General features: G+C 40.5%; 2 protein-coding genes across 2 annotated transcripts in view; both read left to right on the forward strand.

The window, feature by feature from the left end:
* LOC134204614 (uncharacterized protein DDB_G0287625-like) overlaps positions 1-21760 on the forward strand; it is a gene marked incomplete at its 5' end in the record, with an annotated part of 153448 nt that overhangs the window by 41897 nt on the left and 89791 nt on the right. The gene's annotated exons all lie outside the window — the stretch shown is intronic.
* LOC134204612 (uncharacterized) lies at positions 19043-20145 on the forward strand. The gene has a single exon (XM_062679410.1). It carries the CDS (start codon positions 19201-19203, stop codon positions 20143-20145), a length of 945 nt encoding a protein of 314 aa, XP_062535394.1. The 5' UTR covers positions 19043-19200.

Genomic DNA, 21760 nt, shown 5'->3' on the forward strand with positions numbered 1-21760 from the left:
GCGACTCCAAGATCCATTTATTCAATTGGTTTTTTGTTCTTGACACATAAGAAGCCTTCTAGAATAAAATCATAGTGGACGATCTATCAAAAAGCGAGATTCAAATGAAGTTGTGGCCTGACCCCTTTGATAAGTATCGATCGGAACCGATTATAAAGAAGTGGCCATATCTCACTTGATTCTGGTCCGATTCTAAATCTCAATATATGGTTCCAATCAGCAAGAGCCCTACTTCATTTGTGGTTACTAATATTATTCAATTTTCAACCACAACTTCTCTTAATATCCACCTCAAATTTACGGTTTTGAACCTACCTCCGAAAAACCCGGAATATCTCCGGAATCCGGTGGCCATAGTCGGTTCCATGGAAATACCGTTAAACTGCATTAATTTTCTAGTTCGGGCATCCCTGAATCGGATGATAACTAACAACTAAGATAGTTACAACACATCTAATTTCATTCAAAATTTGCCTATCCTAATTATTTTGTCCATCCCCTGTAGTTCCAAGGCTATTGAGATAGCTTTCGAATACAACGAAATTACTCATTTCTTAAAAGGTTCGGCTGAAAGTCATTCGCCGAAGGTAGTGATGCCGGATAGGTTATTTGGTCAATTAAACTGTTAGGCCAAATTGGATATACGTCTAAAATATGGCTCAAGTTTATTGGTCATTTGCTGAAAATGCCGCTTGGACGAAATGGTAATTTGGCAGGAAGAGCCATTTTCAGGAAAAATTCGTTTGGCCGAATAAATCATTAGGCAGAAAAGGCTATTTGGTCAAAACCGTTCAACAGGCATTTAGCCTAAAACATCGGACGGCCGAATATGTCGTTCAACAGAAAATAGCGTTTGACCGGAACGATGGCTTAACAGAAGAGCCATTTGGCCAAAAATGTCATATGGCCGAACGGTTTTGGGAAAGAGGCCCCATGAGCCTTCCGGCAACAAAATGTGGTATTTTTGGAAATGTTAATATTATAAATATGTTTTATTTTCTACAATTTTAATATGGCATCAGCTGGCTACATTGTTTAAGTGCTGCATGGAGCGAAAATACCCGTTAAAATCGTTGCAGTCTAGAAATGAGAGCAGTCTTTGCTTATGTAGAGCATATTGCCCGTTTTTTTCTTATATATCCGATATATTTATTTGGCTGAACGAAATAAACGATCTCAAATGTCGATTACGATCACGTTCAACACGGGAAAAATGTCGTTTGGTCGAGAACTTCCAATTTCTCACATTTTACGAAGTATGAAGTGAAAGGTGTGAAATAGTGAGAAATGAGGAGTGAGAATGCGAAGTGCGACGTCTCGCTTTTCAAATCTTGTTATTATTCATTTCTCACTTCTAACTGTAAAAAGAGAGAAATAAGAAATTAGAAGAATGAAGTGAGATACCTGACTCCTTACTGAAGCAGGCTTGTTAAGCTCCTTAAGCTCACAGGATTTAAATAAAATCTTCATAAGAAAAATGCTGCGATCACATTCTCACGCAGGAGGTCTTTCGTAGCTTAGTTGGTTAAAGCACCAGTCTAGCGTACTGAAGGCGGCTTTGGGTTCGAGTTCTTTCTTCTTCTTCTTGGCATTTCATCCCCACACTGTGACCGAGCCGCCTCGCAGCTTAGTGTTATTAACACACACATTTATTAACTGCGAGGTTTCTAAGCCAGGTTACCATTTTTGCATTCGTATATCATGAGGCTAGTACGATGATACTTTTATGCCTAGGGAGGTCGAGACAATTTCCAATCCGAAAATTGCCTAGACCGGCACCGGGAATCGAACCCAGCCACCCTCAGCACGGTCTTGCTTTGTAGCCGCGCGTCTTACCGCACGGCTAAGGAGGGCCCCCGAGGGTTCGAGTCCCATCCAAGGGAAAGTGGTTACCTCCGATACATTTTTCAAATCAATATCTTCCACATAATGTACATAGTCACATATGAGTTTTCAGAATATATGTTACATTTGGCTTGAATGTCTTCAATTTGATTTTTTAAATTGATTTTTGATCTAGCACACATCACACGTCGCATCGTTTTACGGCCTCCTTCTTACGGCACGTGACGTAAAAAGAATTTGAAACATTATTGACATCCAAAATTAGGCCTATAAGAAGGCACTCTTAGAAACCCAAAGAAAGATCAAAATAGATGCTTTGTATATTCATCATTTGCTTTCAATAGTTGTTCCATTCCAGGTCATCCAAAAATTTCCTGGAGTATAGGTCTTGAGGCCTACCCGCGTAACCGAAGGGCTGTCATCTCTTTTTAAAAATGGTTCATGCCCTATATGATCTGTTAAACCAAACTCATCCAAGAATTATTTAGACTCCTCAGCCACGATTTCATCCCAAATATGCTCTCCGAGTATTTGTCTTTCACTTGCGTCTCAAATCTAGGCATATGAGTTGTTCTAAGACCTCCAAATTGTCCTGAAGTTTGAATCAAATGGTCTACCGAATCAACAATGGCTTCCTGATGTCAACGGCCGCGATATCAATCCAATTATGCTCTCCGAGTATCTGTCTTTCTTTTGCGTCTCTAATCTGGGCAGATGAGATGTTGTGAGATCTCCAAATAGTCCTGGAGTTTGAATCAAATGCTCTTCCGATCAACCAAAGCTTCCATGATGTCCCCAGCCACGGTATCAACCCAATTATGTCCTCCGTGTATTTGTCTTTCACTTGTGTCTCAAATTCAGGCATGTGAGATGTTGTAAGGTCTCCAAATTGTTCTGAAGTTTGAATCAAATGGTCTGCCGCGGTATCAACCCAATTGTGTCCTCCGAGTATTTTTTTTTTCACTTGCGTCGCAAATCCAGGCATATGAGATGTTGTCAGCTCTCCAAATTCTTCTGCTGGAGTTTGAATCGAATGGTCTACCGAATCAAAAAAGGATTCCATTGTGTCCCTAACCATGGTAACAACCCACTTATGTCCTCCGAGTATTTGTCTTTCACTTGCATCTCAAGTCCAGGTATATGACATGTTTTAAGATCTCCAAATTGTCCTGGAGTATGAATCAAATGGTCTATGGAATCAAACAAGGCTTTCACGAAGTTCCGGGGGAATTCCTGGAGGAACTTCCGGAGGAATTCCTGGAGGAACTTCCAGAGGAATTCCTGGAGAAACTTTTGGCGGAATTCTTGGAGCAACTTCCGGAAGAATTTCTGCAGGAATTTTTGGAGCTATTCCTGGAGGAACTTCCAGAGTAATTCCAGGAGGAACTTCCGGCGGAGTTCTTGGAGGAACTTCTGAAGGAATTCCTGGAGGAACTTCTGGAGGAATTCCTGGAGGAGCTTACGGCGGAATTCCTGGAGGAACTTTCGGAGGAATTCCTGGAGGAACTTCCGGAGGAATTCTTGGAGGAACTTCCGGAGGAATACCTGGAGGAATTTTCGGCGGAATTCTTAGAGCAACCACCGGAAGAATTCCTGGAGGACTTTTTTGAGGTATTCCTGGAGGAACTTCCGGTGGAAACCCTGGAGGTACTTTCGGCGGAAATCCTGGAGGAATTTGCGGCGGAGTTCCTGGAGGAACTACCGGCGGAATTCCTGGAGGAACTTCCGGAGGAATTCCTGGAGGAACTTTCGGTGGAATTCTTGGACCAACTTCCGAAAGAATTCCTGGAGGACTTTTTGGAGGTATTCCTGGAGGAACTTCCAGAGTAATTCCAGGAGGAACTTCACGGCAAATGCTGGTTAAAACGTACCATTGGTACTTCGCGTACCTGAAGGAAAAAAATAGCCCCATCTCGCGGTCCTTAGCCTCTTACCCAGCAACTCCTATCCCTACCTCTAGAGGTGTGCGCCGCCGCGCCACGCCGCCGCCGACATTTTCGCATCGGCGCGCCGCCTTCTTAAAATTTGTCACGCCACTGATCTATAATTTCCTACTCCGATTAAAGGAAGTCCGCAGAATTTGAAGTGGAAATTGTAAAAATTCATTGGAATTACCGTAGAATTTTTTGATTGATCCCTACAACATCATGTTGCAACTCCAGAGAATGTTTCGAATGTTTTGAATTGCATGGAACTTTTTCGAAAAATCATCGATTTTTCTTGAAAATTCCATGCAATCTCAGTAAAAAAAAACTCTCAGTAAAAACTAAGAAAAATAATCCAGTGGAAATAGCGAAGATTTCTCGTTGAAATGCAGAGAAATGAAATTTTTGAACGGAAAAAAGTCGTTCGGCAGAAAGCCATTCAGCCGCAGACCACAAGGCTGAAAGTTGTTTGACCAGATATGTCGTTTAAATAACGAATAAACCATGTACTAGCCTAAAGCTATTTGACCGTAAATGTCATTTGGTCAAAACGGTTGACCGAATATGCCCTTTGGTCGAAATGGTCGTTGTTCAGAGAGCGCCATTTGGCCGAAATAGATATTCAGCCGAAAGTGTCGTTCAGCAGAATTGCTAGTTTGGGATATTTTCAAAACATTAACGGAAGAATCTTTCGAATTTCGCCTGAAAAGTCTGACCAACATTACCCAGAGGAGCTCTTTGGATTTCCAAAGGAAAGTTGTTTTGAATTTCAGCGAAATATTCGTCGGATTTTACATGACAATCTTTTCAGAATTTTCACGGGAAGTTGTTCCAAATTTCTACAGAAAAATATTCGGAATATCCGCTGAATGTTCCTGTTAAGTTTCTGTTGAGCATTCTTCGAAATTTACACAGAAAATCCTTCATAATTGAAGGAGCTTGTAACTGGTAGAAGGGATGCTTCAACTTTGACTTTCTCAATCTAGATTAATTTAGTCGTAAAATGAAAAAAGTATATAAAACGCGTCAGGTTTTTTTTCTACTTTAAAATCAAAAGGAACATTGTTTGAAATTTAAAAGCAGATTAAAAATGCTTCTTCGATATTTTCGATCTTGTATGACGAACAAAACAAAATTAAGTGATTTAATATGGTTTAAAACGCACAAACGCAAAACATCGCAGGGTACTTTATTCCAACTTTTGTCAGTTAATAAGGCTTGCTAACGTTTGATCATCTGTTTTTTACACGCACACAGAAAAGATAGGATTTGTTTTCATCGGGAACTGATTTTAAGGAATTTCCTTGGATTTCTACAGAAAGTTCTTTGTATATTTTCCATAAGAAAATTCCATTGGCCGGATGCGACAGACGTTGTCGTTTGACCGAATAGATCATTTGTCATTTGACCAAGCGGATGAACACTTTTGACCATAGTATCCGTTCAGTAATTGACATTTGGCTGTAATACCCGTTGGGCTGAACGGCATTTTCAGGGAAAACTGTTTCGGTCAAATTACCAGTTCGACCGAATGTTCTTTTCGGCTGTATGTCGCTTTCGGCCAAACTACATTTTAGGTCAAACCATTTTCGGCCTGATAATAGTTTCAGATAAACGTTCAGTTTGGCTCGGCTTAATGGAGTTTGGCGAGATGAATTTTGATTTAAAGGCCAGTATCAGCTTAAAAAGTAGAGAGGTTACGAAATTCTTGTTATATTGATTTACTTATGGAAATTTTGTGTTTTCTCAATGGAGCGTTTTGATCTCTTTATGGAAAATTCTAATTGCAATTTTTGCCTTAAAAAGTGCTAATTTATTTGTTATTGTGCACCCAAGCGGCCGATGTTAGATTTTCTAACAATTCTGTACAAGAACCTACCAAAACCTGTATAACAACTGGGCATATGCGAAACTGCTAGATTCTTGTACAAGTATTGTATAAGAATCTAGCAATTTTGTAAGCTTTTCTAACATTTTTTGTTTGAGAGCTTACATTTTTTGTATAAGAATCTAACAATTTCACATATGCCCAATCCTTATACAGGTTTTGGTAGATTCTTATACAGAATTGTTAGAAAATCTATCAACCACCGGTTGAGTGTGGAAAATTCTTAATTGTTGATGTACATTTTGCATTATTTGTGGAAATTTTATTTTGCTGATTATTATCCGTTCAGTAATTGACATTTAGCGGTATGGCAAATGAAACCAGGTGCAAAACGACTTGGCGAGCGTAGGGCGTATTCGAGGATGGAGGGATGCGGCCTCGAACCGTGTATTGTGGCGTCAAATTGTTGATTCAGTGTTATCTGTTTAGATGTGGACTAAATAAAAAAAAATTCTGGAGAAATCTTCCGCAGGGCCTCCAGTAATAATTCCTGAAGGAACTTCCTACCGATTGATCCAAACTTCAGAACAGTTTGGAAAACGTAGAACATTTGGTTCGGGTATCACTGAACTTCAAATCATACGCGTGTGCCTTCAGTATTTGTATGGATATGATTGGTTGCTGTCAGATTTGCTTCGAGCGCAGTTGACCTGGTAGACCAATTGATTTAAAGTCCAGAATATAGTTTTGAGAACCGAGAATATCTGGCTCGAGTAAAACTGAGTTGAATAATATACGCAGGGGCTTTAAGGACTTGTATGGTTATGACTGGTCGATTTCACATAGCTTTCGGGCGTAGATGATCTGGATCCAACTCCAGAACAGATTGGAGAGCATATAACATCTGGTTTGAGAATATCTTGGTTGGGAATCATAAACGTGGGCTCTACGGACTGAAAAGATCATGACTGTTAGATTCCAGACAGCTATCGAGCGTAATTGACATGGTAGACCAATTGATCCAAACATCAGAACAGTTTGCAGAACCTTGAACATCTGGTTTGGGCAAAACTGAGTGGAATCGTACATATGGGCTTTACGAGCTAACATGGACATGACACGTTTTCATCGGCATGGGTTTCCGTAGTTTTCTTCGGCAAAATTTGCAAATCATCTTTCATCAGTCGCTAGGGATGTCCAGAAGAAGCATATTGTTCACACATAGTATAGTCAATGCTGGAATAGTATTATTAAACATTTTTGGAACCTGTAAGTGTAATCGTGTAAGTGTAATCGTAAGTGTAATTTTTTGAACCTGTAATCTTGTAAAGTAAATTTCACTATATTTTGAAAAAAAAAACATCCCTAATCACGCCCCTCTAGGGAAAAAATAGCATCCCTAAAATCATAACTCACCAGTATGGTAAAACTAGATGACATGAGTAAGACATTCGTAAAATAATTGTGAAAATCGGTCAAAAGACGCCTGAGAACCAGGTGTTTGAAAGTTTAGTTTCCATGATTTTCTGAACACGGTAGGCCGCGTTAGTAATTTATCGTAAGAATCCCCATTTGGTCAAAAACTACACCTGCTAATGAGAAACCTTAGTATTTTAATTAATTCAATTGGAAAAAGATTTGAATTTAGTTTGAATTACTGTGGAACGAATGTTAACATATACAATTTTCAATTATTTCCTTCTTTATATCAGGTCGACGATCTCGCTCGAGTTTGTTCGATTGCCTTTGTTAAAACAACAAAGTTAATTAATATTAATAAGTTCGCAGCCACTGACCAACCTGCAAGAAGTTGTTTTCGCACTTGGCTACACCCGTGGTATGAGGATTGGTCAATTATAGTGGCGATGAAAAACAAACAAACTTTGTTGGGATAGAGTACATTAATGACTTAGTTATGGTGTTCTCGCAGAGGAGCAGATAAAAAAACAAGCTTACTTTTGTCAGACATCGAATCATTTTTCATGTAATGAACAGACAGGAGATTGCAACATTCAATACGATATTGTTGTGACGACGAGAACCGGTCGGCGCTCAACCGTTAATAGTGAACTGCAGGGCATATACTGTGTTCGACAGCTACGCAGTGGAAAACGTCAACGAATGACGAACTGTCATAGATGTCACATGAAGCAGAACGTCAGTGACTATGCAAATTTGGTATTTATAGATTATTGTACTCGATCGGCCAGTAATTTTCCAGTTATTAATAGTATTCCGAAATATTTGAGAATTTACTACAATATTCAATATGTAAGTGTAAAACCTTAAAATTAAATTACCTTAAAACTATTATTATTACCCACTACCTAAAACTTGTTATTATAAAACTGAATTTATTTCTCTAGTTGCAATACCAACACCTATTCTAAAAAAGTTAAACCTAGAGGATTAGTAAGAGATACTGTTAAAATTGTAAGTAAACTGAAATTGTAAGGCTAATTAAATGAACTTATAATAAATTTATTACAGCCAAAGCTGTCCCAACCAACTACGAGTTTATCGGTGGGCTGCTAAAAGAAAACAGTTTCAACAATTGTCGTGTTTGCATAAACAATGTAAATGTGAAAAAAAATGTGAAATGGGTATATTGCTCCGTAGCCTAATAAGCTGTACTTGAACACATTTATCGTTTCTTCATATATTATACCAATAGGTGGCTTCCTAATGTTTGGTTATCAAGTCAAGTAGTCAAAAGTCATCAATAATTCTGAACAATCTCTTAATTAACCCTTTCAGGACGCCTTTTTTACATTGATTTAACGTACAGATTTAGGTTTTCCGCTCGATCCTGCCAAAACTAGTATAGAAAGAACTAAAAAGGTGTTAATATTTTATTATTATTTTTTTCGGATGTCCTAGGGCATCCAAACTGTTTTGGAATACATATCCCCGAATGCATCAGAAAATATCTCTAGACACAAAATGTCCAAAGCTTATAATATGTCCAAAATTATCTTTGTGATAATAAGACATAGAGTTTTGAATTATCGTAACCTATTTCAGGGTCTTTAAAACGGCCTGGAGTTCGGAACATACGATCTACCCGATCAACCAAGTCCTGAACGATGTATACGTGCATCGCTAAACAGCCCAGTAGGTCAATTAAGCCGATAGGATTTTACGCTATAGTTTCACTAGCTACTAGAGTCCTTTATGGTTCTTCAAACCGGCATGAAGCAAGTCCTGAACGATGTATCCGTTTAGCGCAAAACATCAAAGCAGTTTCATTAAGTCGATACGATTTCATTCATTATTTTCACAAGCTACAGTAGGCCCTCCATAATACGATGTTCTTCGACTCGATATCGACTAACTAAAATTGCCATACTAAAATTATTTCCTCGGTTACTTGTTCTTTCGAACAATTTTCCAAGGGACTTCTATTCCACATCTCGATGTATGCTTGAGTCAATGGTCCTTTCATTAGTGACTCATAGGAGATCGGCTGTATTATAGACTTTTTTGGAGCTCGGATCATGTGATCTATCCAATCCAATGAACCAACTTCTGAATGGTAATGATATGATATCCCAGTAGGTCCATTGAGTTGATATCACTACAATCCACGGTATACAGAAAACAAGGTAGACTCGTTAGAAAAATGACACTTCGAATGTGACGCATATTTTATCGCCACATGTTGGAGTACAAAAGTAAGCATGCTGCGACCGTAGAGCATTGTCTCGGTCCAGCTTGTGCGAAGATAGCAGTGACGTCACATGTTTACATTCAAACTGAATGTTTACATACGTGATGAGCCTGCCTTGTTTTTGTATGCCGTGACTACAATCATTATTCATACAAGCTATTGCAGACCTTTTAGGTTCAATAAAACGTTCTGGAAACCGACACATGGAAACATCGAGATGTGGAAGAGAAAATCCTTGGAGAGCTGTTTGAAGGGACCATTCCAGTAACCCAGAAAATATTTTTAATATGGCATAATGCATTCATGAGTCGATATCGAATCATAGAACATCGACTCATGGAGGTTTGATTGTACTTGATCTGATCAGTTGAAGTTCGTGTACGCAGAACAAATCGCAGGTTATCCTTATTTTCATTGTGCATCTTGACTCAAGATTATTTTGGAGCAGCTTGGACATTGGATCTCATGTTCATGGAAATTAGGATCATATGCTTATTACACCGGATTGGGTAAATACCGATGATGAGGACATTGCAAAAGCCTTGATTTATCCGGTAGATACCATGGGCTGAACTCCAAAACGTTTCTCGTATGCGCATCTCGCATTCAAGAAAATAAGCTTCTAATGATGCGTGTATGTCTATTCAAACAGCTTGAGTGTATACCAACGATAAGGACATTGCAAAAGCCGTGATTGATCTAATAGTTACCGTGGGCTGATCTCCAAGACGTTTTGGAGTTTCTGGAGCATCTCGTATTCAAGAAAATTGGATTTGCATGATGCATGATTGGGTGTATATCCACGAGAGGACATTGCAAAAACCTTGGTTGGTCCGGTAGATACCGTGAGCTGAACTCGAAAATGTTTTGGAGTACCTTGAGCATCTCGTATTCCTGAAAATTATTCACAGACATAATTCCGGATGGCTCAACTTGTCTGAGTATTCAGAACTATCAAACAATGTGATTTAGGATTCAAACATGCCAGATTTATTTGCATGCTATCAGAAGCAGAATCTTACCAAGGTTTCAGATATCTGAGTCTTCAGGGTATGTCAAAGTTGACCCTTGATATTTTTCTGCAGAGGTAAATTTATTGCGTTTATCAGTTGATGGATTGCATGAATCTAGCGTTACTTAAATATGCTTGATACAATTTTTGTAAATAAAAAAGCAGTGATACATATCTTTCTACAAAACGATGCATAATCGCTAAATTATTGGTCGATTTGTGTGATAAGCCAACGTTACATCCGAGGCTAACATTACTTCCCGTGACCCTGCCATATGAAAATACCAGCGCTTTTCAGAATCATTGTAACCACATGCAACCTACGTACTTCACAACTCTAAAAACTTTTACAGATTTAGTCCAATTAAACTCCGATCTCATTAGTCCCCGATATGGGTGTGCCACCGGTGGATTCATTACCCGTGTCCAAATGAATTTTCCCATAAGCTGACTCATAATTTGAGGGCGGCCGCATCCATTAAGGTTTAATTCGCTATTCGCCATTCATCATCGCACTTCGAAGCGCTCAACGATGGCACGGCCGGCGAGAGGTTAAAAGTCTTTTTCGCCCTTCCAAGGGCACTAGTCGTCTGAGAAGTTGAAAAAGTGCTCCTCACAGCCACCGGTGATGCATGCCTCTGGATCCGGACGATTTCTTTAATGACGTGGAAAATTATGCGTGGATCACATTGCTGACGACTTATTAGCGCACCTCCATGCTAAGCTGAGGGCCGGGCCTGTTGTCTGGGGAAAATAAATGAATTACGGATAAAGTGACATTGACGAATAAGAGGCCAATTTATCAAGTCTTGTGCGTCTTCCAGCACAGAGAGATTGGAAGTAATTTCAGGTATCATTGATTGCTATTAATTATGGGTTGTGAGGGGCTGAGCAGGTGGGCAACGTTGAGCATAAGGGGTGAGAAGTAGGTTGCAATATACAATTGGGATAAAAGTCAAGAGCGCCAAATGAAGCGGAACACTCGAGTGGGTGATTTGTACTGGTGCCCACTCAGAACAAGCCACGAAGTAAAACCTCAACGAGAACCCACTCCATCATAGGGTTTCCCAGAAGAGACTCGGCTCTCGCCGCCATCTACTGCGCTCGGGAAAAATCTGATAACGGAAGCGCCCCTTCTTCCCAGAACAAGCCAAAGCGGAAAAAGTGAATAATTTATTGGCCTTTCATGAACTGAATAATACTTCGTCCGGCGACGACGGCCGACAAAGAGGTGTTCAAATAGCCCAAAGAGCGCTACACTGTTCGTCACTAATTAGGTAAAACATTTAAATTTGAAGATTTACTCATTGGGAATTTTTCAATTCAAATAGTCAAAGGTAGTTCTATTCTATTATCTCATTTTGAGTAATAGCGAACCCAAAAAACAGTTTATTCTTTCGAATTCTAGTGTTTTTTTCTATGTCCAGTGTAACAAAAATCCTGAGAACAACTTTGAAATGCGGGAAAACGCTCGGCGAAAATCGCAGCAGGGGTGATCCTGCTTAACCATCTCCTGGCAAAAACGACACAACAGTAACAAAATAAAACACAGCTCAGCCGTAGCCGCATATCCCCCTGTGCATATATCTCGATCTACTTCGTGGTTGTGAAAAATGAGCGGACAATAAGTCTTGAAAGAAGATTAACGACATAATAAAGTCGAAGCTCTGCGCACACCACTGGCACTGGCACTGTCGCTGAATGGCCTGCCGCTTCACCCAGCAGCGAGCGAGCCGGCGAACGTTCTGACACTGGATCCGTTGAATGCGAGGGCGGATCCGGTCGCTTTCTGGCGTTTCCTCCACTCGAGTGCACCACGGCTCTACATAGTGGAGAAAAGTTAATTTGCACTGATAACGACAAAGTTTTCATCGCGGACTGCTGCTGGTACCAAACGCCAACGATGAGCGTGGGTGACTCGGATGCTGCTGGGGGTACGGGTCCATGAGTACGGCCCAATATGGAGTCTTGTTGCCTTCGTGCCCAGCGCAAGCGGGATTGTTGTTGTGACGTGGGAAATCGTCGTCTCCGGCTTTCGCTACGCCCTAATTGATTCCACGGGAGATAATTTTAATTGAGGTTTTTCGACGAAGTGGGCGCCGAACTTTGACTTACTACCTGCATAACCACTACTGCCGGGCACGACTTTCTGGAAGTTGTGCTAATTGAGTGATGAGTTTCCTTTTGTGGGTTGAACTTGGTGATAATTTGATGTTTCTGGGAAATTGACTCGTTATGTGGTGGTTCTTGTTAGGAGAAGGTAAAAGTAGCTTGCACTATGGAAAGCAGGTATTTTTTTTTTCAAACAGGTCGTTTTCAGTTTTCGGCAGTTCGACCAGCAGGAGGTATTTAGCAGAAAAGACTATTGGAAAGATCAAAGAGAAAAAGCTGAAAACGGAAACAGCTTACAACTAATTAATATCATTTTTCTAAAAGCACGGTCATACGTAGCACCTTAAGGTGAATCGCGTTGGGATTCAATTCCAAAACTGTATAGAGGGCGCATAGCTTCAAAAGAAAACGACAGGCAATAGCGAAAAGAAGTTTTCACCTTTGCTCACTTGCAGCATACACGAAAAAAAAAATTTCAAACGTGAACATTTTCACAGTCGTTTCTGGATCATATCGTGATCGTCCTCATGATAGCGCTGATGGAGGAAGATGTTCCAAATAAAAATGTCCTTGAAGATTGCTGAGCCCCGTTGAAGCAATCATAGGTAGAACCGATGGAGTTCTATTTTTTTAAATACCTTTAGATTTTTTTCTATTTTTGTGGATTTTTTAACTGTTATAATGAATCTCGAGTGTAAAACACATTTTTCCGGAACATTTAAAACAGCTACCCGTTGTCACAGCCCTTCGGTGTTGCATTGCTCCAAAGTATACAACTCGTACCCCTTATGATTAAACGTGAGCTCATGACGAAGTGTTGATAGACGGTCCGAGTCGCAGCGTGGACTCCCAGCGTCCTTGGAGAAATCTAAATTGGGCTTCTCTGTTTTACAAAGGAAAACAAAGTGTGCAGTATTTTAAATATGTATATTCAAAGAACAATTTGAAGTTCTCCTAAACGAAGAAAGAATCAAAAGTTTACACCCGATTCTTTTTTTCTACACGGGGGATGCGTTCCGTGTAAAAAAAAAAGTTTTCTGTTCAAAATTCGAAAATCCGTGTAAAAAAAGTTTTATGATTTCTCGACGAATCATGCAAAATGGAGCATGCCGTGTAAAAAAAATCCGTGTAAAAACAGAATCGGGTGTATTGGAGTACAGATGCTTTAAACAACAATCAATACTACTCAGTGTGTAAATTACGGGGGAGGGTCGTTTGGCCGGAACCCATCCGAGCGAAAGCCATTTTACCGAATGCCACCAGGCCGGTGAGATATCTAGCCTTTTATAACTAAAATTAAACTAAAAAATCACGATAGCTCTTAATAATTTTCCACTGAACGCAATATGTATGTTGTTTGTTTACTTTTACGAATTCTTCCTACTCTGGTTCTACTTCATGATATTCGCCTACCAAAAATTAAGCCATTTTTACACCTAATCAATCTACCTACCAAAAAGGTTTTTCGGGTCTTTCTGCATTTGAATTAGGGTGGTGCTAACACCGGGATTCACCAGAAGTCGGAGACTTTTCACCATGATCGGTGATGAAAATGCCAAACGTAAGCATTCTCTAGTACTAGGAATCGGAAGCACTCCCTCTCCGTCGATGGAAATCGCTACCGTTCCAACGGCTAGGCCTAAGTTTTGGTTGTACCTGTCACGAATCGCAAGGGATGTGTCGGTCGAACAGGTAGGTTTTAGCTGAAAAGCGTCTTGTGACTGAAGATGTGAAAGTTACTCGAATAGTTGCCAAAAGAAAAGACATCAGTACACTATCGTTTGTTTCCTTCAAAATCGGAAAGGACTTTGAACTGAAGGCAAAAGCCTTGTCCTCATCTACATGGCCTAGAGGAGTGTTGTTCAGGGAGTTCGTTGACGACAGGTTTTAAGAATTTTTTTGGCGTCCGAGGCCTGCTGCGGAATTCGACGACCCGCTGGATATTTTCGAACGAAGTTTTGCTGATGGAGTAAATTGTCTTCAATACCGGCATCACTTTCCGGGATGCATACCTGCCACAAGCCGTAAGGAAGCCCTTATCTCTTTCATCGTAGTCGAGCTAGCGATCTTCAGTCATCCCGGCCCTACGTTTAAGTTGGGAGACGGGATCTTTCGAGTCCCCGTTCTGTCTGTGTTGACTTGAAAAAGGCATCATCTCTGTTCGCCTTTTACCGTGCAGACGCATTACTTCTAAAAAGGCATTATTTCCTCTGTGTGCATAATCCCGGTAAAATATTTAAAGAAGGTATTATCTCCTCTGTCTGCCTTATACCCGGCAAACGCCTTCATTTAGAGAAGGCATTATTTCCTATGTGTGCCTTATAGCGAGCAAACGCGTTTCATTCAAAGATGGTAATATTTACCCTGTGTACCTTATACCGGGCAAACTCGTTCATTTCAAGATGGCATTATCTCCTACGTTCTCCTTATACGGAGAAAACGCGTTTTACTGAAAAAAGGCTCTCTTACTCCCAAGGGCCTCATACGCCTGTCACTGGCGAACAAAGCTCGTGTACTCTGCATCGAAGCTTAGAACCGGTGTTAGGGCGCAATCGTTAATGTGAACATTTTATATTCGGTTAGTTACTGCAAATAAATTCTTTTTCGAGTCCCTATAATCAAGCAGGTATCACAAGCATACCACATTGTTAAATTGCTGCATGATTGAGTGTTTAATTTTGATAAAATATCGAAAACGAAAGTGTGCATACAAATTGCCTCGCCGTAACAAAAAGGTGGTAGAGAATTAACACTGTTGTTTACAGTTTAGAACCAAATCCAGATGTCGCACATGTTGGGGTAGGGATTCAGTGCCCACCTTCTCCCCCTGCTTACTCCATTTCTTAGAATAGCACTTTTCCAGGTCATAATGACAGGAATGTCAGTTCAAGTTAATTAGAAGAAATATCAAAACTGTTGGTTGAACAGAATCTGTAATGCATTTATCTAGGGGGAAAGACGGCTTTGGCAGGTTTTGTTCTATTATTGGCAGAGGGGTTTTTGTCGACCAAATTTTATGAAATTGGGCCACAATATTCTTTGATATGCAAAGAATAATTAGGCCAAATTTAGTCAGTCATAACCCCCCCCCCCCCAATAATAGAACAAAACCTGCCAAAGCCGTCATTCCCCCTAAGGGTCTGTCTCAATTGGATAATTAAAATGAAATTAAACTTAAAAGTGACATTTCAATAATTATCAAATAACCCTGCTCGCAGAGCAAGATTACTTTTGACAGATATAGAATCATTTTCCATCGATGTCCTATTGGAATTGCTGGGTAGCACCAGCCATTCTTATAACGTGGTGATTTTTTAATTTTCGAATTGTCACTTTTAAGTTTAATTCTCCAAATGAGACAGACCCTAAGTATATCTATTTTTTATTCTTTGCAAAGATTGTCATTTTGCGATATCTGTTGGTGTTGAACATAATAATAGAATACTACAGATTCCAAACGTTTTCGGGGTAGTGTTCACATAGTCCGTCCGGGGACTATGCGTTCGGATCAAAAACTTCTGATACTTCTTTGTTCCCGACCTTAAGCCATTCCTATGAAGTTAGCAGTGCCTGAGCATCAGGTTGCTAAAGGGAGATTTCAGTGTACACCGAGGTGTATTGAAACGCATAGCTTTGGAGTCAGAACAAGACTATCCTGGTACTGGAACCGAAGTTCCTTATACATATTTGGGTTTTCAATCGATTATTACAATGTAAGTACATATGCCTAAAAGAGATAGATAGATATACGCCTGGGGCGGCGGTGACAATATTTCGGCAATAACTTATTTGGTAGAACATGAGCCTAAGCGCGTCGTCCAAACGGACGACCACCAGCGAGTAAAAGTGCAATCGAGTGCCTCGATGCAAACTGCTTACGCATGTTGCACCGAGGCCATCGTTCGTACCCATGCGGACCTGACCTATTCTGTTATGATTCTGATTTGACATACCATTCTTTGTGTTTTTATTGCTAACGCTGATTGATGGAGGAAAGATGTTTTGGGTCGATGCGTGTATAGCACAGTGTCCCATTCGGGGTGATGGTTTTCGGTGTACTGTCCCATTCGGGGTAGTGGCCTTCGGGGTAATGGCGTTCGGGTTACTGGCATTCGGGGTAGTGAGGTGGAAACCTTTGGTTGATATGGCACGTTTTATTAAATCATTAAAAGGGGATCAGCAATTATTGAAAACTGCCTATAAAATATCGGTATTTATTAGATTCAAAACAGAGGAGGCGATGAAGTTTGTACTGCATAATATGCTGAATTGTTACCCAACGATTGTACGACAATTCCCCAAAAACCAATTCCCCGAATGTAATTTCCCCGAATGCAAATACCCCGAATAACAATTCCCCGAATGGTCACCTCTTCTATTTGAATACGGTACAAAGCGAAGGGTATCCAGTTAGTCATGTGCGCAAAGGCATAGGATGACTAATCCGGAGATTGCGAGTTCGATTCTCGTCAGGGCCTAGGATACTTTCAGGTGGGAAACATAACTGGATCCTTCAGCATAGTGTATCCGTTGTACTCGCCACATGCTTATGCAACTGTTGGGCATAGCTTTCAATTTATTAATCGTGGTAATGCTAATAGAACACCAAGTTGAAAAGTAGGTCAAGTATGAGGTGGAAAGTAGAGCAATTGAAGAAGAAGAAAACAAAGTCGTGAAAGAAGGCCAATGCTTTCTTTGATAGAATGCATCTGGCCGTTATAAGGAGAAGTGAGGAGATAAAGCATTCTTTAAATGAAAACGTTTGCTCGGTATGATGGTGTGGGGAATAAAGAGAGTCAGAATGAGCATCGAACATAGACCCACTGAGTGACAGCCTAAGGGACAAGACAATGCCTTCTTTGAATGATGGCATCTGACCGGTATAAGACAAATCAAAGAGATAATTCATTTTTAAAGACAAATCTCCCGGAATCCAAAACTAAATGCACTCGCGTTTTCGAGGGCACACCATTCAAAACGTAAGCCACGCACAACTGTTTTTTTTGTTATTCCAGCTTTGCTACGTCGCAGCATGCGTGGGATAATAAAAATGGCAGTTGTAACATGACAGAGTGCATTTAGTTTTGAATTCCAAGAGGCTTGTCCTTAAATAATCACGTTTGCCCGGTGCAGAGCGAAGGAAGGAGATAATGCCTTCTGCAAATGAACACATTTGCCCTGTATAAGCCAAAGAGGGTAGATCGTCCATCCTTAGCTAAACTCGTTTTATTTGTGTTGAACTTAATTGAAAGTGACCAGACGTCTCGGATTATGCAGGACAGTCCCGGATCTAGCCTATACTTGTCCCGTATAGCCTGGTGTCCGGGAAAACGTCCCGCATTCCACTATTACTGAACGCTAACTTTAGATGTCGTACGAAATCTATCATAAAACTAGGAGTGAACGGCCTGTTTAAACATTAATTTAGTGACAGCGGCAAGTGCAAACGCTAAGGCTCCGGCCACAATGATAAGCGCAGCGGCGCGTTTTGACATAAAATAAATGGGTTCAAAACGAGCTCATCATTGTAGCATGTCCTTAAGCAATGACGAAGAATTTGACAAAAAGCAAAAAGAGGTGCTAGATAACGACGACCAGAAATGGGACGATGGGAAAGGGACCCAGTAGAGGGAGAGGTATGATAGCACGCGTTGAGACATTTTAGAGTGTTCTTGCTGGCTAGCAGGATCGCAGATAGAAAGCGTCCGGTGATCGTAGAACTGTATTAACGGTAACTCTGTAAAATTTCGGTTGTACCGTGACGATTAATTATTTATGAACGATACAGGCAGTGTCGTTCATCCAATTCATTGGTGGTATTACCCCTGGCTGGTAGGAAATGGGATCCGTCACACCAAACCATAGTTCAACACAGCGGTCTCATGCCAAGTGAAGCCCTTTGCCGATCGCTGTGGCCCATTATTGCTCACGAACCCATCGGTGTCGCCTCAGCGTGTAAATTCGTCTGCTTCATCATCTTTTATGAGTATCCATCTAAGCAAAGCTCCATTCCACACGGCCCGTCGCCCAAAAATCCTCCATGACAATCACGACGACGCCAATCCAGCTTCAGTGTGAGGAAAGCGCAGATCATTCGGGGCATGTTGACTTGTTGGAATCATCGGGAATTCTACTAAACCAAGCCCGACCATATATGACACTTAAACGCTGGATTTGATTTCGGTAATACAAAATGACGAACTTGGTCGGTAAATTACTATTTTACTTATCCAAGTTTGACATTTAAATTGTTTTTCTATATTCGCATTGCCGAAGATCGGTTAAGAAGACTGAGCACCGAAATTCGGTTATCTCTTTTGCGATCCGAATCGGTAAAATAATATGTTTGCCGAGATTCGGAAAAATGTGAAATGTCAAAATCGAAGTTGTAACAAGGACAAAAGGAAAAAAAAAGAGATTCAGCGTTAGCGAATCGTACGGTGCATCACGCCACGTGTATGCACCAATCAGCGAAGGTGCCGGAACAATCGCCGAGTCAGCAGTTTTATATTATAAAACTGCCAGCAACAGCGTGGCTCGGCCTCTTTTTCATCAGTGCTCTGGTCAGTGCAAGTAGTGTAGTAAATAAAGTTAGTGTTTCTCGTAATAAAAGTTTTTAAAAGTCAGTGAAGGTATCCCCTGCCCTAAGTGGTGTCAGAAGTGGGATAGTTAGTGAGGTGTTTAAATAGTGGAAAATCCCGCCGCACAGCAACGAGCAGCAGAGAACCCGTGGATGCAGCCTTCGCTACTGTAAGTAAAACATTTTTTCATTTACACTTATACTTGATATATTATTTATATTGCAAAAATGCCCGAAACTAGAGCCTCCGAAATCGAAGCACTTAAAGCTGAATTAGAACAGCTAAGAATTTTATTAACGGTTGGGAGTAGCAGCAAATTCTCTATTCCCGACCCAATAAAAAACTTATCGGAATTCACCGGTAATAAGAAGGAACTCTCCAGCTGGCTACGTGAAGTAGACGAGCTGTACGAGATGTTCAAAATCAAAGGGGCTAACGGCCAGCCCGACTCAATTAGCTCTATGTATCTTAGAGCAATAAAAAATAAAATTAAAGGGGATGCCCGCGCGGTAGTATGCGCAAACGGCGATCCCGATACCATCAGCGGTATCAAACAGGTGCTCCTCGAGCAATATGGGGACCACCGAGACTTTGCTACTAATGTGTCAGCATTATTTAATATAAATCGTAAAGACAAAACACACCTTAAATTTTACAATGAATGTAAAGAGATAAATACACGATTGAAGGCGAATCTGTCATCCAATCCAATTTCGGAAAAACAAATAATAGACATATTAAGCGTTGCAAAATACCTCGATAACATAGGTGAACCCCTGGCCTCCATCATAAGGCAATCCAAACCGCAATCGTTAGAAGAAGCATACGAAGCCGTATGCATCAACCAAAATGCTGAAATCCGATCTAAGCCGTTCAGATTTCATTCACAATCTAAACCCCAGAGTCAGCCCGGTAGCAGTGGTTCTAACAACAACAACAATTATTATGGCAAAACTAATGCGAACGGTAATAAATTTGCGTATAGAAAAGTGCATCAACCTAAGCCCCGCGCAGAACACAACAACAACGAAGTCGACGTAGATATCAGTGACGATGAAGAAAATGATGAAAACGTGAATGCAGTGCAGAGTGATGATTCAAATTTTACGACGACAGGGAACAGGAAACAACAACGTAAACAATTTTATTCCATACATTCGCTGCCGGTCTAAAAAGGTGTACTTAAGTTTTAGTTGATACGGGCGCGAATAAATCGTACATAAATCCGGAAAATGTGCGTAACTCTAAAATAACAGACAAACCCGCGATTATAACAAATAAGAATGGCAAGTTTATAATTGATAGAATGATCCATATGAATATTTTTCCCAGTGTATTGAATAAGAAATTACCCTTCCACGTTTTCAAATTTCATGAGTTTTTCGATGGCCTCATTGGCTATGAAAATTTGGCAGAAATGAAAGCGAAAATAGATTCAGGCAATCATCAGCTGATGATTGGAAAGCATAACTTTGAACTTTCAAAATACTACCCGAGTTCATGGAACTTTCACGAACAAACGGAAAATGTAGTAGAAATAAATACTACGTCAAATGAGCATTTATCGTTGAAGACGAAATTAATTTAACAACCGGCGTCACATTACAACCTGCATTGTATGCCGCCAGGGACAACAGTGCCGCCGTGCATGTATTCAGCACTACACATCCTAAACTGAACGAAGTTAAACTGCTCGATAACGAACATTTTTCCTCAATAAAAATGAAACTTGCTCAAAACTTAATTTCCCCGCGGATCACTTAAGTAAAGAGGAAGTTAAACTGTTAGCAAAAACATTACAACCTTTCAAAAGTATTTTCTACCAAGAAGGACAGAGATTAGACTTCACCCACCAGGTAAAACACAAAATTGAAACCTCCGATAGTAATCCGATTCATCAGCGAACGTATAAATACCCGTACCATCTTAGAGAAAGAGTGAGCGAACAGATTCAGAAAATGTTGAGCTCCGGTATCATACGAGAGTCTTCTTTCTGCGTGGACCTCCCCATTTGGGTCGTTCCGAAGAAAGCCGACAATTCAGGAGTGCAAAAGTATCGCATTGTTGTTGACTATAGGAAGTTGAATAAAGTCACACCTGCGGATCGTTATCCTATTCCCGAGATAAGCGAAATTCTAGACCGCTTAGGGAAAGCGCAGTATTTTTCTTTAATTGTTTTAGCTAGTGGCTTCCACCAGATAGAGGTAAACCCAGCTGATATTCCGAAGACGGCATTCAATGTCGACAGCGGAAAATATGAATTTGTGCGAATGCCGTTCGGGTTAAGGAATGCGCCCGCGACTTTTCAACGACTTATGGATTCTGTGCTACGTAAGCATGTTGGAGTAAGATGTTTCGTCTATATGGACGATATCATTATTTTCTCCAGCTCGCTGGAAGAAGAACACATGAAGGATATTCAGAAAGTTATGACCACACTGAAAGAGGCAAATTTAAAATTCAGTTTGACAAGTCCGAATTCCTACGTAAGGAGGTAGAATTCTAGGACATGTCGTAACAACAGAAGGGGTTAAACCTAACCCAAACAAGGTAGAGGCAGTCAAAATTGGCCTCTTCCGAAAACACCGAAGGAACTTAAATCGTTCCTAGGTACTGTTTCATATTACAGACGCTTTATACCGGGTTTTGCTAATATTGCGAAGCAAATGACAAGCATGCTTCGGGGAAAGAATAAACTTATCGTTCTTAATTCTGAATATGAAAAGGCGTTTAGTGAGCTTAAAGAGATCATGAGCACGAAACTCTTACTTGCTTATCCCGATTTAG

Source organism: Armigeres subalbatus, unplaced genomic scaffold (assembly GCF_024139115.2).
Source record: "Armigeres subalbatus isolate Guangzhou_Male unplaced genomic scaffold, GZ_Asu_2 Contig750, whole genome shotgun sequence".
Taxonomy (NCBI): Eukaryota; Metazoa; Arthropoda; class Insecta; order Diptera; family Culicidae; genus Armigeres; species Armigeres subalbatus.

Excerpts from the sequence above, each read along its gene's own strand:
- LOC134204612 (XM_062679410.1), top strand. The coding sequence starts at position 19,201 with ATGCCCGAAACTAGAGCCTCCGAAATCGAAGCACTTAAAGCTGAATTA.